Raw genomic sequence first — 19,138 nt, 5'->3', positions numbered from 1 at the left:
TTATTATTTCTACTGGTTTTTCGAGACAGGGTTTCTCTGTGTAGCTTTGCGCCTTTCCTGGAACTCACTCTGTAGACCAGGCTGTCCTCGAACTCAGAGATCCTCCTGCCTCTGCCTCCCGAGTGCTGGGATTAAAGGCATGCGCCACCACTGCCCTGCTGAATTTCCTTATTTTTATCTTTGGCATGGGTTAGGTACGTGGGGCGCCAGCACTCAAGAGGAGGCTGAAGACAACCTGGTCCCTGAGTTCATGAGCCAGCCCACGAAGAAACAGGCAAAGCAACCATGTCCATAGAAAGAAATATGTTCTTTGTTGAGTCAGACTAGAGACGCTAATGAGCCCAGCAAGGCTGAAGAAATCAGGCCGGAGGGCTGGGATGGCTTCTCAAGCGGGATGATTGCCAGAAGCAGGACCAGAGTTTAGATATCTCTAACTCTCGCCTCACATCGGTGACAGCGGCCCCAACCCCTCCCCTCCATGCTCTGATTTTAAGGTTCTTGGTCAGATTAGTACCTGTGTCTTATAAGAAGGGGGAGGGAAGTGGGGAGAGAGGGAGGGGGAAGAGGGGGGAAGCTGAAAGGAAAAAGATAAAGGAGGGAGAAGAGAAGGAGAGGAAAGGTACAGGTTAAGAGTTCTGTGAAGGACACGGTCCCAAAGCAGCCAGAGGTGTCCTGGGGCACACCCATGAAGGACGGCCTCGCTGAGCCTGGGAACTCTGCATCCTTGCCTCGTGCGTAAGATCTAGCCTGTGGGTATCTTTTCTTTGCCAAACAATGGGTCATAGGAACTTGGTCTTCAATCAGAGGACCCTTGTTGAGCCAAGGCAGTGAGGTGCTGCCCCCACACCCCATCAGTGAGGGCAGAGAAGCCCAGGCTCAATCCCCGTCAAGGCGACTTCTCCACCCAGCACACCAGCTACCGCCCTCAGGCCAAGGTGGGACACCTGTATGATGCCGCCCCTTGCCCTCCCAAACCAAACCCCACACCGATCCTCCAGGGATCTCCTTCCTCACCCCGGGACTCTGCCAGAGATGTACAAGGAAAGGGCACGTTCTTACCTCAGATTGCTCTCCAGGGTTTCCTCATCCGAAGAGAAGGTCCCATTGCTGGCGCTCTGGGGAGCGCGACTCTGCCTCCCGGCCGATTCCTCCTCCCCGGACAACAGGGTGCTCTTCTTTTTCTTTTTGCCAAACAACTTCTTAAAAGGCTGGAATTTGCCTCCCTTCTTCTTGTCTGTGAATTACGAGATAAACACACAGCTGCAGTTTGATAGGGCTGTGCCTCTGAACCTGGGAACAAATTACCACTCAGCCACCCCTGGCCAAGAGAGCCAGGGCAAAGGGCAGCCATAGACAGAGCCCGCAGCCGGCGAACGTCAGGGCCGCCCAGGCGCCAAGGTGCACCGTGAGGCAGAGCATAAGCCACAGGCATGGTGCACCTTTTGACCCTCGGGCTTCTAGAAGATCGAGAAGAGGCTGCAGGCTGCAAGGTCATTGGGGCACCCACACACATGCCCCCCGAGGGCGGGGCCTCCTTTCTTTAACAAAGCTGATGGTCAGGGTCACTCTCTGGGAGAAGCTGAGAAAAGCCTCCAAACCATACAGGGATTTAAAAAGTATATAAAATAAAACCTCCATCAGTCTGTTTAGCCTCGTCACATACAGAGGGTAATGGTTAACTCTTGGCACAAACTTTGCCCCATTGCCACCCATGACCACATAGTCCCAGCTTATCCGTCATGTCTCCTTTAAATTCTCCTATGAAGAGACCCCAAGCAGTTGCTATAAAGCTCTCCCCATATATTTACCACATCTACTAGGGACCGAGGCTTGCTGCCAAACTTTGCTGAAGATATTTTCGGCAGTACCTTCCACTCCGTTCCTTTGGGTACAAATTCCTTCCCCTCACTCTGGTACAGAAAGTGTAAACCCTGCTCTACCAGGAAAGGCCCGTTTATCATGTTGACTTGAGAACCTCAGAGTCACTTATGGGGTAGTCTGACGACCATCTTCGAAACCGTTTCTATCACGTCTCTGCCGCTGTTCCAAGGACTTGCTAGAAAGATCGGTATCCACAACGGCTCTGTGGCATTACTAGACATTATTAGTGTTCCCGTCTGTGCATGTGGGATCAGAGAAGGAGATATGAAACAACTTGCTTGGGATCCTCGCAGGGAACATATTCTTAGAGTGAGAATGAGCGGTTCTAAGGAGAAGGGACCATAGAAGATCACCATGCATATTGAAAATACCCACAGGAAACACATAAGCTAACAGAGTCCCCAGAACACTGCGGCCATAACCTCCTATAGGGGACCTGGGTGTGACAGGCAGATCAGTGAAGTAATAAGCCAGCCCTGCATTTTTCCTGATGAGCCTCGGCTGTGGCCTTACTGAGACTTCATAACAATGGTGAAGCTGAGTGTTCCTTGGAATTCAAGATCAGCCTGGACTGTATAGCTGTGTTCCTAGACAGCCTGGGCAAAAATGAAACCGAGCTGAGTAAGCAGTGGTTCAAACCATTTCACTCCATACTGCGAACCAAGGTGCCACGGAGGCAAACAGACCTCAACTTCAGCGGGCCCTGACATGAGACACACTTGAAAGGATTATAACCCATCAGCGGTCTTGGTCCACAGTGTGCTGGGCATTTTGTCCTTACAAAGGGTTACACGTGGTTTGTAAGACGAGGGAAATGTACAACACATAGGTCGTATTTTAAAACGGTAAAGTGATGGCACATTCCTCTGCTCTCAGCATTTGGGATGCAGAGGGAAGAAAGAGTGTCCATGTGAATCTGAAGCCAGACTGATGTACACAGTGAGTTCCAGGCCAGCCAGGGCTACACAGCGAGACTCTGTCTCAAAAAATACAAGGTCAGGAAAAGGTTATGAGGATCTGATTTCAGGCATTTCTATGTCTTCAGTGTATACAGGAACGGATGAGATAGAGATAATCTTGACACCTGCTTTGCTCTCATGAGTAAAATCCCCCCAAATTTAAAGCTTCAGGTAGACATTGAGGACGCTAGTGGATGTCAAGGCTGAAGACAGGTAAGTCACAGCTGGTTTCTAGGTTGGGCCGCATCACAGTAAATGGTAAGTAATTATAATATATTCCATTTTCCCTTAAGGCAAAATTCTTGCTTTATCTTTTTATAACACACACACACACACACATCTCTAAGCTCAGATTTTTCTATCAGATATACCCCAAGAGATGATATCCCAAATCAAAGGCACCTGTTAGGATATCCTGCCCTCAGCATGGGCCCACAGTCTAGTTCTCCAAGCAAAGCAGAAAAGTGCAGATTATGCTTAGAACTTATAAATAAGAAACAATCATATCATGATGGAGTGTCAAGGTGGATCTAATGATGTTCAGGTGAGCTGGAACGCAGGGAGTTTCTTACACTGAGAAGCTAGTCAAAACACAGTCTTTGGACAAGTGACTTGCCCAGGAAAGCGGCAGGTTAACTTGATCAGCCAGAGGTCCTTGACATCAGCTTGTTGTTCTGAAAGCCACCAGGGGAAGCATTTGCTGTTCTGATTACACTGTTGAGGAAGTGATCAGAGCACAGAACACACAAGCGAGGGTATACAAACGGCAGCCTGGAGAGGACGCTGGAGCACAGTAACCTTGACCTGGCGCCCTGCGAGGGTTTCCTGAAGGATGCTCCCACAGGACAGTCGACTGAGGGGCAGCTGGGACGCAGGCACTGTTGCTTTGTGCTACACCTTAAAGGATAAACCACAGTTTATCAAGGGTACACGTGCAGGTGTCACCGAGGAAGACCTGTCAAAGTCCAATCATCAGGCAGCGCACTTCTCTGGGACTGGAATGCCGCTTCAGCAACGCCTTAGGTAATAATCATGGAGGGAAAGGAACGGTGAACTAGAACCCAGTCTCCACTGGACTGTAAGCCCTTCTGAGAAGGAGAAAGAAAGACCTCAAGTCCTAACAACAACCACTTCTCTTTAGAGGAGGACGCAGGACACCCAAGCTCCTGCCTCCTTGGTGTCTGAGGACATCTCAGTTGGAAAAAGTAACTCCCTATTCTCATTTCCAAAGTTTATGCTATGCTTCCTATCAGAAATACCTTCACGTATAAAGTTTAGAAGTTCGTCTTAAAATTATTTTACTATTATATTTGTTAATCTTCTAAGATTAATTTTTGAAAAGATTTAGTCATGACACTTAGGTCTATCCTACATTCAGACAGTAAAACATAAAGTGACATGAATAGCGTATGTACTCTTTAATTTTCTTTTATTTTTGAGATTAAAATATGGTTACAACATGTCCCCATACTCTTTCCTCCCTACAGGCCCTCCCATATATCCCTCATGCTCTCTTTTAAATTCAGTCTCTTTTTCATTAATTCCTATTACATATATTTATGTATGTATTCATATGTATGTATTCATTGTGAACACATACATAAATAGAACCTGCTTAGTCAGTATAACGTTACTTGTATGTGTATTTTCAGGGTGAACCATTTGGTATGGGATAACTCTTTCCTGGGGAAGACTATTTCTGCCACTCAGCATTCCTTAGTTGCTTACAGTTCTTTGTATAGGGTTGAGGCCCTGTGAATTCCCCAACATTAACATGCCTATTGTTGTCTATTGTAAGTGTCTATTGCTGTTGTCCTTGCTCAGCTCATGTTTAGGCAGTTATGATAGTGGGTATAGAGTATAAACTCTTTAAATCATAACAGGCATTATATATTATTTATTTGATCCCCCCCCAATTTGTATTTTCAAATATAAGACTTCCTACCCCCACTCCTCCCAAAAGCTAGTTATGAAACAGTTGCAATTCCCTGCCACAAGGACTATTCCTATCCATCTGGACACATGTCTATAAAGATCCACTAAATAAACCTAGGACTCCCGAGGAGCATTGGAAGTTGGCTCCACAGTCTCAACTGGCTTAAGGGCACAGCCGCTATTTTGTTGGCAAGTAGCAATTGCTATTGTTAGTATTGTTGGTATTTTTCATGGTACAGATGGGGCATGAAAGAACAAAGTTGTAACAATACAGCAGAACACGGCACACTCCCGCAAAGCTAACACAAAACGTCCCCGGTACACCGCCTTAAGAGCAGAGCTTAGCAACAGTTCTCCAACGCCGATGTTTGCGATGACATCTGAGGACTGTACAGCACAACCCTTACTGTTCTTAGGTAGATGGGACAATTGGGAAAAGAGGAAGGAGAATTGTAGTTACTAATCACTTTGTGTATTCACTGGCTACAGACACAGCTAAGGATTAAATGTGGGGGCCCCAAACACAAGAGTATTTGGTCCATTTCTCAGTCCCATCTTTTACCAGCATCTACTTCCAGCCTCTCTACATACTCACCATCTTTAGCTTTAAGACTGAATTCATAGTGAGCAGTAGGGTGCCACATTTTCTTAATATTTTGGCAATTTTCTATCATTTTCCACATGAAAGAACCTATAGATGCATACCTGCTGCTTTAGGATCACAGTGATTTTCATTATCAAAGTACTGAATTAAATTAATTTATTTTCGCTATCCAATAATCACTATTGGGTTTTTTTTCATTTAAAGAAGTATTCATTATCCATTATTTCATGGACATAATCATATACCACCAGAAGCCTGCATCTCACAACCCCTAGTTTATATAGATAATCCTAAAAATTAAAAATCACCGGGAAAGTCAAACAAATAGGATTGCTTTTCCATTTTCCATATGGGTAAAATTCTTCTATGTTCATTTCTAGTCCTAAAATTATTAAAGCATCTAAGTTCTTTGCACTGAGTTCTAGGTTATGCCTCCAACTGGGAAATGGATGTCACAATTCAGTTTAAACATTGTCATAAATGTGTTAATCTGAGGTTCTCAGAATTGACACCAGGTTTGTAAGGCCAGAACATCTGAGAATCCAGGTGAAAAAAGACGGAACACACGTCTCTGTGAAGCAATCACCGCTGCTCTCCCAGAGCAGGGACTACGCAGTGCTTATCTGGAAGCTTATCCTGAAGTCAGGCTTGGTTAAAGAGACTTGACTCCTCCTCCTGCTCCCCTCTTCCTGCTCCTGCTCTTCCTCCTCCTGCTCCTCCTCCTCTTCTTCCTTCTCCTCCTCCTCTTCCTCCTCCTTTTCCTCCTCCTCTTCCTTCTCCTGCTCCTCCTCCTCCTGCTCCCCCTCCTGTTCCTCCTGCTCCTCCTGTTCCTCCTGCTCCTTCTCCTTCTCCTCCTGCTCCTCCTCTTCCTCCTGCTCATCCTCTTCCTCCTCTTCTTCCTCCTGCTCCTCCTCTTTCTCTTCCTCCTGCTCCTCCTCCTCTTTCTCCTGCTCCTTTCCCATTTTTTTTTGGTTTGTTTTCTCAAGACTGGGGTTCTCTGTGTAGCTTTGCGCCTTTCCTGGAACTCACTCTGTAGCCCAGGCTGGCCTCAAACTCACAGAGATCCGCCTGCCTCTGCCTCCCAAGTGCTGGGATTAAAGGCATGCGCCACCACCGCCGGGCTCATCCTCCCATTTCTTAACAGAGTTTTACTGTGTAACCCAGGTCAGCCTCAAACTTGTGATGATCCTCCTGCCTCTGCCTCCCAAGTGTTAGGATGACAGGCACTACTTCCCGTGGGTTCCTCTGAACTCACTTTGATAAACAGTCCTCATCAATCTTCCCTTCTTCCTCCCTTTCCCACTTCTACCTCTCACACCCCTCTCCCAATCATCTGCAATGCTAGGCAAATAGTCTACCACTGAGCTATGGGTAGACTTCATTATGTCTTTTAGTTTCTTTGAGAACTCTTACATTACACACACACACACACACACACACACACACACACACACACACACACTTACACCCTTCTTTCTTCTAAACTCCAAAGCACACTCCATGCACACTTGTAAACAGGAGAGTTAACAGAAATATTACGGACTTCACTGGTTAAATAAATCTAATGTTTTATGTAAGCTTCTGCAAATATTGCCATATAAATAGATACTTTAAGACATGGTGTCTGAATTCCATGATTCTACTAATTGGGGGGATTTTTTCTTACCCTGGGGCCGTTGGAACAGTTTTTTGGAGATGGAACTTGCAAGTTTGAAAAGAAAAGTGAACATACCCGGTGATGCAGACACTCCATGGCCATCACCTTTGTATCAGGCCCCACAGTCCCGGGATATTTTAGGCACAAGGCATATTTTAGGCAGCATGTCACTGGGACTCTGCATCACAGAGGCCATGAGGTGGCAGCTCAGGGACTAGGGTTCTACTCTCAGGGAGTGGTGGGCTGAAGACCCAGCTTGTCAGGTCCCAAGAGGAAAGACAGGCATCTTCTCTTTTTCTAGGGGAAGCGGGGAAGGAAGAAGGTACTTGGTGCCATGTTGAGAAGATGGAAGGACAGTATCGGGATCCCCTAGGAACAGGACAGGGGTCTCCAGAACAAATGAGAGACCAGGGACAACAGGGAATGCCACTGCTTCTCTGCACCCCCAGAAGCCAGCATAGTGCCCGATGCTCAATAATACGGATCATCTGTTCCTACCCTTTCAGAGTCCGTGTTTTAGAGATCAGTCTTCCCCAGTCACAGAGAGGTATATTTAGATGCTTCAAGACAGCGCTGTATAACCAAACACGATATTTTTGGAAGACATTCATATTCATGGACTCGCACCAGCTTTACAAAGGCCTCTGGCACACTGGAAGCACAGATAAAGGCAGGGATTCCTTTATGCTGTTGATCAGTCCTGCAGTGTCACTTGCTTTGAAAAAAATGTAAATTTGTTCCACCCTCTTTGATGGATGCAATCTCACCCACAAGACACACTAGGTGAGTGCAGAAAACTTCCTCTGCCTCCACCTCCTGAGTGCTGGGGCTACAGGTGTAAACCCTGGGACTCAGGGTTTCTCCTTACGATCTTGATTTTTGTTTCAGTAACCTGTATTGCTGTAGAACAACTCTATGTTTAATGTAATCTCATGAAATGGCTTGTGTTTACCCAGGCCTAGGCGAGGGCCTACTGACCAAAATGGCGGCTGTTTCTGTTCTTTGCCTTGTTCATCCCTCAAAACCACATCAAGTTTTAATATTTCTAGTGTTTTTTTTTTTTTTCTTGGCTTGTCAGAATGCCCCTTTACATATGTTTCACTGTTCACAAGGGAAATCAGATACTTAGAAATAGTAACAGAGGCAGAAAGGATTCCTAATGTGAAGCCTCGGTGTTTGGACACATCTCTCCCACATAGTAGAAGGTGTGTGGGTGGCGGTTTCCCTCACTGCCAGTTTCTGCTATTTGAGTGCTAGAGAGTGTTTGTGAGTCAGTGATCGACTGTGAACGGAGGTTAATGGCAGAGGAGCTGACTGCCATCTCTATACAAAGGCAGCACATGAATACCATGGCAGCTCTAGACATTGCACACTACACGCTTACAGGATACGCTCTGGGCTCAGCTGGCCAAATTGATGGATAAGGCAACATCTGTAAAGAAAGGCTTCAGTCAGAGAATAAAACCAGCAGGAAACAGAGAGGCAGATGCATATCTCTGTATGTGATGTGTGAAGAGAACTGGCTCAACCCTGACTAAGCAGGTCTGAAACCATCAGAGAAGACAGGATGCAATTCACAGACACGGGCTGAAGCTCCTGTCCACAGCTCAGGTAAGCAACATTAAATAACCAATGACAATAGATTGGCCCAGTTGACACATCAAAATGATCATCAGGCTCCACCCCTTTCAAATTGGCATCCATATTCATGTCCTAAAATAAAACTGCATCTCAAAATAAAGGCAATATGCTCAGTAACCTATATGTGATATCCTACCCACATCTGAAAACATTTTATCCTCCCCCCACCAAGATGTCAAGCCCTTGGGTGCTCTGATGCCTCCTTTGATACCTTGTAACTTAAATTCCAACTTCATCATCATCATCATCATCAAAAATATCATCATCATTATCAACAACATCATCATCAACATCATCATTATCATCAACAACATCATCATCCATTATCAACAACATTCTCTTCATCAACAATACCATTATCAACATCATCATCATCAACAACATCATCAGCATCATCAACACCATCATCACTATCATCATCACTATCATCATCATTATCAACATCATCATCATCATCATCATCTTCAGGGATGAGACAGAGAAGACAGGGCAGCTGTTGCAGACCTCTAATACTAGCTATTCAGGTAGCTGAAGCAAAAGTACACAAGTTTAAGGTCATCCTGAGCAACTTAGCAAGATCTTGTCTCCAAGTAAAAAGTTAAAAGGCTAGTAGGAATGGATCAACAAGATGGCTCAGTAGGTAAAGGTGATTGTCACCAAGACCAGAGTTTGATCCACGGGACCCACGTGATGGAAAGGGAGAATTGACTCCTGCAAATTGTCCTCTGACCTCCACATGCATGCATCCCCCCTAATGAAAGAAAGGATTTTTTTTTTAAGGGTTGTATCTCAGTGGTAGAACATTTTCCTAGCATGCACAAGGCCCAAAGTTCAATCCACAGTACTGTAAAAAAGAAGGAAGAGGCTGGGGAGTGGCTCAGTTGCTAAAGTGCTTGCTGTATGAGCCTGAGGACCCGAGTTCAATTCCCGGCGCTTACATAAAAAGCTGGATCTTAGTGGCCCAAGCTTGCACTCCCAGAGCTTGGTAGGTGGAGACAGGAAGAAGTTCAATGGCCAGTCAACCTGGCCTAATTAACAAGACCCAGACCCCAGTGAGAGACCCTGCCTTTTTAAAGCAAGGTGACGGTTCCTGAGTAACAACATCTGGGGTTTACATCTGCCCTCCACATGCATGCATACGCAGCAGCACACTCCCTGTGGTGGTCTGAAGAGAATGGCCTCATAGACTCATATATTTGAATGCTTGGTCACCAGAGAGTGGCGCTATTAGGAGGTGTGGCTTTGTTGGAGAAAGTGTGTCACCGGGGGGTGCTCTTTGAGGTTTAAAATGCTCAAGCCAGGCCCAGCGTCTCCCTCTCTTCCTGCAGCTTTCTGATCCAGATGTAGAACTCCTGACTCCTTCTCCTGCACCATGTCTGCCTGCATGCTGCCATGTCCCGTCATGATGATAATGGACTAAACCTCTGAAACTGTAAGCCACCCCAATGAAATGTTTTCCTTTATAAGAGTTGGTCACGGCATCTCTTCACAGCACTAGAAGTCCTAACTGAGACACTCCCCAGCATCCATATATTCACACATACTTCTTTTTGTACTAATTAGCACTATATACTCCCTTTGCCTTTGGCTGGGACCTCAGCTGGTCTTGGGTCTCTGTTTGTCGAGATGGCCCACACCTGCATTCCTGAGAAACCATTGGTCATCTTGAACTGGGCTGTCTTGGTCTTTCTACCGCCTTTGATCACAAGACTGGGAGCACAAAAGAGGTTGTCCTGAAGGAGAACCTCTATTCTATGAGCTCTTCCTCATCCCACCATTTAGGGAGCAGCAGGCTCAGCCTCCACACAGTAATCATTACAGTAACCTCTTCTCTGCCTGTTGACTGAGAGGCATGAGGAGCCCAAAGTGGCTGGATGACACAGTCTCAACTTCAGTAGAGGAATTCTGGGTTCAGTGTTCCGAGTGGAGGCATTTATCCTCTCAGAACTCGATGAGACTTCCAGTGAAGCAGGTTCTAAAGACTGGTAACAAAACGCCGAATCAGACATTCACTAGCTATCACAACAGCTTTTCCAGTAAGAGGTTTTTCTCTAGCACTGACTGGCTCCAGGGACACAAAGAACATGTAAGCACTGTTCTGTAGACGTTTCCCATCGATCTGTGCCTCAGAAAGTGGTAGGAGAGGAGACCCCAAACCTGAGATTTGAAAGGTTGGTGATCTCAACATCCACACATCCCCTGGATGGAAAGAGACCTCATTGACGAGCGACCACTGGTCCATGTGAGGTCAAGGAGGAAAACTCCAGGCTGCCCATCGTTCTCCTCTAGGGAATCACTTTCGAAATGACATGTTGATCTAGGCTGATGATGGTTTCTTCAAAATGCTTATGTTTCACTGCCCAAGCCCCCCAGGGGGACCACAGGAATTCCAAACTGATGACAGCATCAGACCTCACCAAGGTCCCTTCTGGGCTTCATATGCTTCAATTTTTTTTTTTTTTTTTTTTTTTTTTTTTGTCACCTAATCTGGCTAGGGATTTGGGGTTGGTTTTGTACTTTCTGTTTGGTTTTAGTTTTCACACCACTGACTCCAAGAGTAAAGCAGAAACTACACTTTGTTTACTTTCTCTTAACAGCAAGGAGAAATCTTTATTTTTCTTTCAATTCTAGGACCTATTTCTTTATTTCAATCTATTGATTTTAATTGTATGTGCATTGGTGTTTTGTCTGCATGTGTGTCTGTGTGAGGGAGTTGGAGCCCCTGGAACTAGAGTTACAGACAGTTCTGGCTGCCATGTGGGTGCTGGGCATTGAACCCTGGTCCTCTGGAAGAGAAGCCAGTGCTCTTAACCGCTGAGCCATCTCTCCAGCCTCTAGGACCTGCTTCTTTCGAAAGCTGAGCGAGATGAGACGATGTCTGCCCCTGTAACTCGTAACTTCACACAATATCTGTTCTATTCATTATGCTTTCTCCACCCCGGGTTTGTCTCTAGATTATACTGGCTTTGTAAGCACTGTGCTTCTTCAGCAGAATAAACGAACTTTGGCACCCGGGAAAGGCAATAGCGTAATCTGCAAATTGGCAGAGAGGCTGAGTCACATAATATTACTTCTCTGTGTTAGGATCCAGGTCCTTATTCTAGGAAAGGAAATACTGATTTTTCCAGAAGAGAGTCACAGTCTTAGCACTCAAAGGTCTGTCCCCTGTCATCCCATTGCTACACTTGGGCCCTGAGACAGTGGGGCTGACGGTAGCTAAGGTGTGACCCTCAAAACCTGGACAACTGTGTGGTCCTGCTGTGATGGCTAATCATCAACATCAACTTGACTGGATGTGGAGTTGCTAGGAAACACACCTCTGGGAATATTTCTGAAGTGCTGGAAGGAGACCCATCCTGAATATGGGTAGCACCCCCCACCCCCACAGGGTGGGATCCTAGACTAAAGAAAAAAGAAGAAAAAAAAAACCGGAGAGAGTGAGTGGAGTTTTCATTTCTGTCTGCTTCCTGCCTGGAAACGCTGTGTGATGAGCTGCTTCCCACTCCTGTTCCCACCTCTTCCCACCATGATGGATGCCCCCTCCGACTAGGACACAAAACAAACCCCTTCTTCCTTAAGCTGTTTTTATAAGGGTTTTGTCACTGTGACGATAAAAGAAACTAAAACACGTGCCTTTAAACATACCCTAAAGGCCGGGCGATGGTGGCGCACGCCTTTAATCCCAGCACTGGGGAGGCAGAGCCAGGCGGACCTCTGTGAGTTCAAGGCCAGCCCGGTCTACAGAGCGAGATCCAGGACAGGCGCACTAAGACAGCAGGGCTTATAGCACCACTCAGGGCTCCTTTTAGCCTTTGTGGGCAAAGTCTGACGGGCCATAAATACACTTGGGCTTGTGGGCCAGTGACGGAGAGGCCGCTTTAGTCAACGCCAATCCTGCTTCAGGCTATTCAAGCCCCGCCTTTGCTTGTCCGCCCTGCTTGCTGACTTGCACATTCAGGAATGCGTGCCTGGGCTCCCGTTCTGCCCACGAATCCTACAATTTCCAATGCTGTACAGCAGACTCAGCCCACTGATGGAGCGCACAGGTCAGGGCTACTACTGCAAGAGCCCCTGCGTGCAGTGTGTGCAAGGCCGATCTGTACGAAGGCCTGTCCGTGTGGATTTCCCAAAGCCAGCCGGGCCAATCCCCGAGCCGGCACTAGCACACCGCGCTAATTCCAGAACTCCAGATGCCAGTTAGTGCTCCACACCTTAGGCTACACTGCTTCCCACAACTCACAAAGCACTCATTATTCTGGCCTTTCATGAGATAGTTCACGGAGCCTTTCTGGGGCAGGGGGAGAATTCTCACTAGCAGCTGGTGAGCTTGTGTTTACTCGGTCCGGAGTTTGTCGGCAGGGATGATGACCAAGGCAGTGTGTGTGTGTGTGTGTGTGTGTGTGTGTGTGTGTGTGTGTGTGTTAGGGTGAGCTGTGGCAGTGATGATGACCAAGGCAGTGTGTGTGTGTGTGTGTTAGGGTGAGCTGTGGCAGTGATGATGTCCAAGGCAGTGTGTGTGTGTGTGTGTGTGTGTGTGTGTGTGTGTGTGTTAGGGTGAGCTGTGGCAGTGATGATGACCAAGGCAGTGTGTGTGTGTGTGTGTTAGGGTGAGCTGTGGCAGTGATGATGTCCAAGGCAGTGTGTGTGTGTGTGTGTGTGTGTGTGTGTGTGTGTGTGTGTGTTAGGGTGAGCTAACGCGTGTGAAACCCGGGGAGGAGAGATGGGTTTTTAGACTAAGGAGAACTGAGTGGACTTGGGGATCTATCTAGTGGGTTTTGGCCAACATTCTCCTTAAAATAAGCCACAGATGGAAACAGAATACAAAGCAGGGGGAGAATTACTTCACGATGCTTTGGTTTCCAGTTTACCTGTGTGTGTGCAGAGCACTACACACACACACACACATACATTCTGGTAGAGACTTATTTCCTGCTTGGATAAATTAAGACATATTTGAAAAACATTAAGAAAAGTGGCCACCTATCTCATTAAGATACAAAAGTCAGAAACTATCCACACAGATCCTTGTCTAAGTGACAGTCACTCTTGCTAAATGAAAATGAGAAAGCATTGTGAGCAAAAATGGGCTGAGAGCCACCAAAGTGATTAAATGGAGTTTCTGATGCCACCAAAATCAGAGCTGCTGTTCCACGCTAGCTTTGAGCATCTTGTTTAATTAAGGACCCAAATCCCCCACTTTGTAATTACAGAAAGAAGAAAGTTTTATTAAACTTGAGTCTTGGAATATGCTTAACTTGGTTGGGGCTTAACTCTAAAACTTCTAATTAGGAGTATAACTTTAAGAAAGTATTATGTTTACCTTTTTGTACATGTTTTATTGTCAATATAAACGTCCTGTCTGGGCTAGAAGAAATCCAGTTTGCTTGCGAAATGCTGGAGATGGAGCCTATGACCTCATATACACTGGGTAAGTGGGCAAGCATTGGACCACTGAGCTGTGTTTGTAGCCCTCCTGGTATTTTTTGCACTTTTCAAATGATGATGTCTCTAAGACGAATTGCTAAACGGTCTTATTAATAAAAAACATGGAGCCAGATACTGGGGTAAAAACTGAGAGATCAGAAAAGCAGAGAGAAGCGATTCATGTTCTCACCACTTGGAAATCCTCAGCCAAAGAGACCTACTTCCTGTATACCCACACCTAGATGCCTTTCTATTCTGTATCACACTTCCTCTCTCCACCTCTCTATCACGTCCTGTGTGTCTGTACAGACCTCCAGACCTCTATGGTTAGTGCTGGGATTAAAGGCGTGTGCCAACCATGCCTGGCTCTGTTCCCAGTGTGGCCTTGAACTCACAGACATCTGGATGGATCTCTGCCTCCTGAATGCTAAGATTAAAGGCGTGTGCTACCACTGCCTGACTTCTATGTTTAATATAGTGGCTGGCTTTTTCCTCTGATCCTCAGATAAGCTTTATTAGGGTGTACAATACATTGGGGGGACACAATATATCACCACAGATGTCTGGAAGTTGGGAGAGTCAGTGAAGCTGGTAGCAATTTCTATTCTATACTCTAGAAACGATGCTAGGTGGGAAAGCCCCGGTTTTCTCTTCCTGACCTTAGACCCAGCCATCAGATCACACAAGCAACTCATCCCAGAAGACTCAGACTACAGAGGGATTCTCTACTTCCCTCTACCCAGTTTTTCAGAGGCTCTTTCTCTAGAGCAATATTCAAAGTATTTTGTTTTTATTTATTTATTTATTTATTTATTTATTTATTTATTTATTTATTTATTTATTTATTTATTGGTTTTTCGAGACAGGGTTTCTCTGTGTAGCTTTGCGCCTTTCCTGGAACTCGCTTTGGAGACTAGGCTGGCCTCGAACTCACAGAGATCCGCCTGGCTCTGCCTCCCGAGTGCTGGGATTAAAGGCGAGCACCACCACTGCCCGGCAATATTCAAAGTATTTATGTAGCATCCAGGTATTAGGAGAGAGATGGAAGGAGACCATTTTAGAACTGTTCAATAGAAACCCTGTTTTATGTTCCTGCACACACCAAGTGGGACTTGTTAGAATTTGTTGCCCATCTCCAGACACTCAGGATGAAACAAGAATGGATCCGGGAGCCTTTAGACACTTTCATTGATGGTAAATTCCCAGTTGTATTTCAAAACATGCCTGCATGAAATGGAGATGGTGGTAGTGAGTAGGTGCTATTTCCTCCATAAATCATAATACTAGTCAACTACCAACCTCTCTCTACGTGCTATGCTTGAAGGTTTACACTATTCCTGATCCCAGAGTTCAAGGGGATTTTCCTGTTCAAGGGACTGGAAACACGTGGAAAAACTCAGAGGTCAGAAGCAGGTGGATATCTGTGGTTCAGGACTAGTCCAGTCTACGTAATAAGTCCCAGGTCACCCAGGGCTACATAATAAGACCAGGTCTCAAAAACTATATTCATGTTTATACACATAGATCAGTGCTGCCCTTGACCAGAGAACCTTCTCTCTGCATCTGTAGTAGTCAGTAGTCAATGCAGAGATTCCTAACTAGACAAAGAGCTATATTGAATACTCAGTTTCTCCAAACTCCAAGGTTCAGGTAACATTGAGGAAGAAGAGGCAAAAAGAATGTAAGAGCCAGAACATGGGGAGGAGAGTTATGAAACTCTGTCTTCTGGACATGATGAGGCCATGACACTCATCAACTCACTGCAGTTATGGTTACCCACAAAAGATCACGCCAACGAGATCAGTCAACATTCCGACAGACAGCACTAACTGAACTCAGTGAGTTATTTTAAAAAAGAAAGAAAGAGAGAAAGAGAGAAAGAAAGAGAGAGAGAGAGAGAAAGAAAGAAAAAGAAAGAAAGGAAGAGAGGATACAAGGAGGGAGGGAGATGTGTCGAGGACGCCCGGGGAAGTGGGAGGGAAGGTGTGTGAGCTCAAGATACACTGCTCACAAGAAATTGTCAACGAATAAATAAAAAATAATCGACAAAAAAAGAATACTGTAAGCCGGGCGGTGGCGCACGCCTTTAATCCCAGCACTTGGGAGGCAGAGGCAGGTGAATCTTTGTGAGTTCAAGGCCAGCCTGGTCTACAGAGCGAGATCCAGGAAAGGCGCAAAGCTACACTGAGAAACCCTGTCTGGAACCCCCCCCCTCAAAAAAAAAAAAAAAGGGGGAATACTGTGCTCACCTGACTATAACCCTTAGATTATAAGATGGAGAGCAGGCTCTGAGCAGAAAGGTCTTGGGCCACACACCTCGTACAACTCCCATGGAGGACAAGGGCTACCCAGCACAGAGCTTGGATTATATGAAATGTCCTCATCCTAGCCATGATACAACCCTTTCCCCTCACAATCAACCAAGTTTACGAAAACACGGATGTATGAGCAGGACGTCAGAGGGTTCACTCCAGTGCGAGCTGTTGCTTTCAACACAGGACCTTCACAAACAACGAGAGAGTGGAGGATGCGCCCTTGTAGAAAACCTTACAGAGGGAAGAAGCCAGAAGCAGAAGTCACAAGATGTCTTCCCCCTGCTTCCCAATTTCAGAGAGCAAGTGCTGAGCCTTTCCTTCACATTCTGCACATTTACCTTCCATACCGACCAAAGCCTAACATTCCCCGGTCAAGACGCAAAATTCTTCTATGTGATCAGCTATCCCAGCCAGAGGCACTGAGTGCTGGGTGGCGGGGGTATGCATGGCCCACATGATGAGCCCAGGAAGTGTTTATGTTCTGATCGAACCTCTACAGTACGAGCCAGGTTAGGCACAGGCACCCTTGGGTTTATTTACTTTTGGCATGGTTACAATTCCAGTAAGGAGAAAACAGGCCCTGGAATATCCAACCCAGGATTCTGCCCTTGACAGTTGCTCTGAGGGGTGCTGTAGAAGTAGCGTAACTGAGTCCACGTTGCTGTGGGGGCCTGCCTTCCAGAAGCTGCAAGCTAGCTGCCTGACCACATTTACATTCCCCTCCAGGTGAAGGGACCAGGTCCCTTTCTTAAGAGATCGATGGGAAAATGAAGAATAAGAGGGAAGGGATTAGCTACGTGCACACCTGCATGGTTTAGCTTCAGAGATAGGAGCATCACATCTCAAGGAAGTTTCCTGTCTCCTCTGGCGAGCTGCACTGAAGGACACCAGCTCTGGCCGTGTGCTGGGGCAGGCGATCTTAGCCCTGGGAAGATTGCAGTTCCTGTCTCTACCTCTCTCCATCCATAGCCGCCTAGGTCAAAGGCCAAATAGTGCTTCTTGGGATAACAGATGAAGGCACAGAACACCTCAGAGCCTATGTCTTGCCTGCATTTCTTTGAAAAGAGGACAGCAAATAAAGCAGTTAGATGTAAACTAGAAAAATAAAATTGCCTACAACCCCTGGTGTAGATCGCTTGCTAAATCGTTAGAAGCTTCTGTATACAGCAGTAAAGGGCCGTGTGTCGGAGAGATTATAGGGCCCCGGGTAGCATTAGGCATGCTGCTCCTGTCTGACTTCAGGAAACAGCCCCAGCCGAGACCGACCAAGATCGTGACTCATCCTGGCTGTCACAGCGACAAACAGCAGCTTGATTTGTAGTGGCGGAGCAAGCTGCCCAGTGCTCCTCCAGACAACTCTGCCCTAGTAATTCTGAAAGACTAATTGAAGTCAGTGCAGAGGATGGAAAACTGTTATTACCATCTCCCACTAAAGAGAGGGGACCGGCACACTACGGGAAGCCCCACAGCTTTGGTTCAGAAAATCCTCAGACACTATTTCGGGGGTGGGTGGGGGTGGGTGGGTATGGGTGGGTGTAATGAAATCTACTATATTTATTTATTTTTGGTTTTTTTTTTGAGACACGGATTCTCTGTGTATGCCATCTATTATAAACATAAGACTTGGGGTGATTTTTCATGGGCTTAGAGATTACTCTGCACAGACATTCTAAAGAAGCCATAAAATCTCCAGCAAATAAAATTCAGCAATAAAGGTAGACAGTCCTTTCATTGAGCTTAGTTGCACTCACTCAGCAATTATTTATTGCCTTTCCACAGTAAAAAAAATAAAATAAAAATAAAAAACATTCCAGAAAAATTAAGGTGTGTCTAGGACAAGAAAGGTAGAAACTGCTTTGTGAGGAGGTGTGGTTACTTCAAGAGGGGGACTCTTATGAAGAAAGCTGTCTGGTTGAAAGGAAATGAATTAATTGGTCTTAAAGACTGGATTAAGCCAGGCGGTGGTGGCGCATGCCAGTGAGTTCAAGGCCAGCCTGGTCTAGAGAGCGAAATCCAGGAAAGACGCAAAGCTACACAGAAAAACCCTGTCTCAAAAAAAAAAAAAAAAAAAAAAAAAAAAAAAAAAAAAAAACCAAAAACCAAAAACCAAACAACAACAACAACAAAAAGACTGGAGGTGCTGAACATAGGAAGATGGAGGTGAGAAAGGGTAGGGAAGGCTGACTGAGCAGGACTCCATTGGCACTGAACAGCCTTCCAGACTAGATTAACAGAAGGTTGTAGCATGGACTGGAGGGACCTGGGGGTAGCAGCCATGTTTGAACTTTAACAATCAGGACAGAGAACACAGCCACACCTGGGGGGGGGGGGTTGGAGGCATTCCAGCATGTCTATAGCTAAGAGCATGGTAGTCTCTCTTGAACATGCTCATGACCACTCCAGGACATGGCACCAGAAGCCACCCAGACTCTCCAGAAATCTGGGAATGGTTACTGGGCCACCAGCACGTGAGCACTATGCTTAGCTTTGGAGAACCACCACTGTGTGACTACTGAAGAGAGCAAGGGCTATCTACTCCTTCATATTCCATTCTTCGGCTTTTAAAACCTTCTAAAGTTTCCAGAACTTAGCAACTCCGACCCAATACAAAGTGATCCTGAATCTCTAGCATGTTCCCATATTCCCAGAAAGACAACTTGGCTGTAGTCTGGCAAAAATAAGAACAAAGCTTTTGAAAGATTTATGATCAGCTTAAATATAT

General features: G+C 46.0%; 1 protein-coding gene across 2 annotated transcripts in view; it reads right to left on the bottom strand.

The window, feature by feature from the left end:
- Positions 1-19,138, bottom strand: part of Cracd (capping protein inhibiting regulator of actin dynamics) — a 226,483-nt gene that overhangs the window by 53,718 nt on the left and 153,627 nt on the right. The window contains exon 3 of one of the 2 annotated variants that reach the window (XM_028855995.2): positions 1,060-1,234. In XM_028855995.2, coding sequence (XP_028711828.1) covers positions 1,060-1,234 — 175 coding nt within the window. Of the gene's footprint in view, positions 1-1,059; positions 1,235-19,138 lie in introns of those variants that run through there. The other variant, XM_028856136.2, reaches the window with a different exon arrangement.

This window comes from Peromyscus leucopus, chromosome 10 (assembly GCF_004664715.2).
Source record: "Peromyscus leucopus breed LL Stock chromosome 10, UCI_PerLeu_2.1, whole genome shotgun sequence".
In the NCBI taxonomy this organism is placed as follows: Eukaryota; Metazoa; Chordata; class Mammalia; order Rodentia; family Cricetidae; genus Peromyscus; species Peromyscus leucopus.
This window is presented reverse-complemented; position numbering and strand designations above follow the sequence as displayed.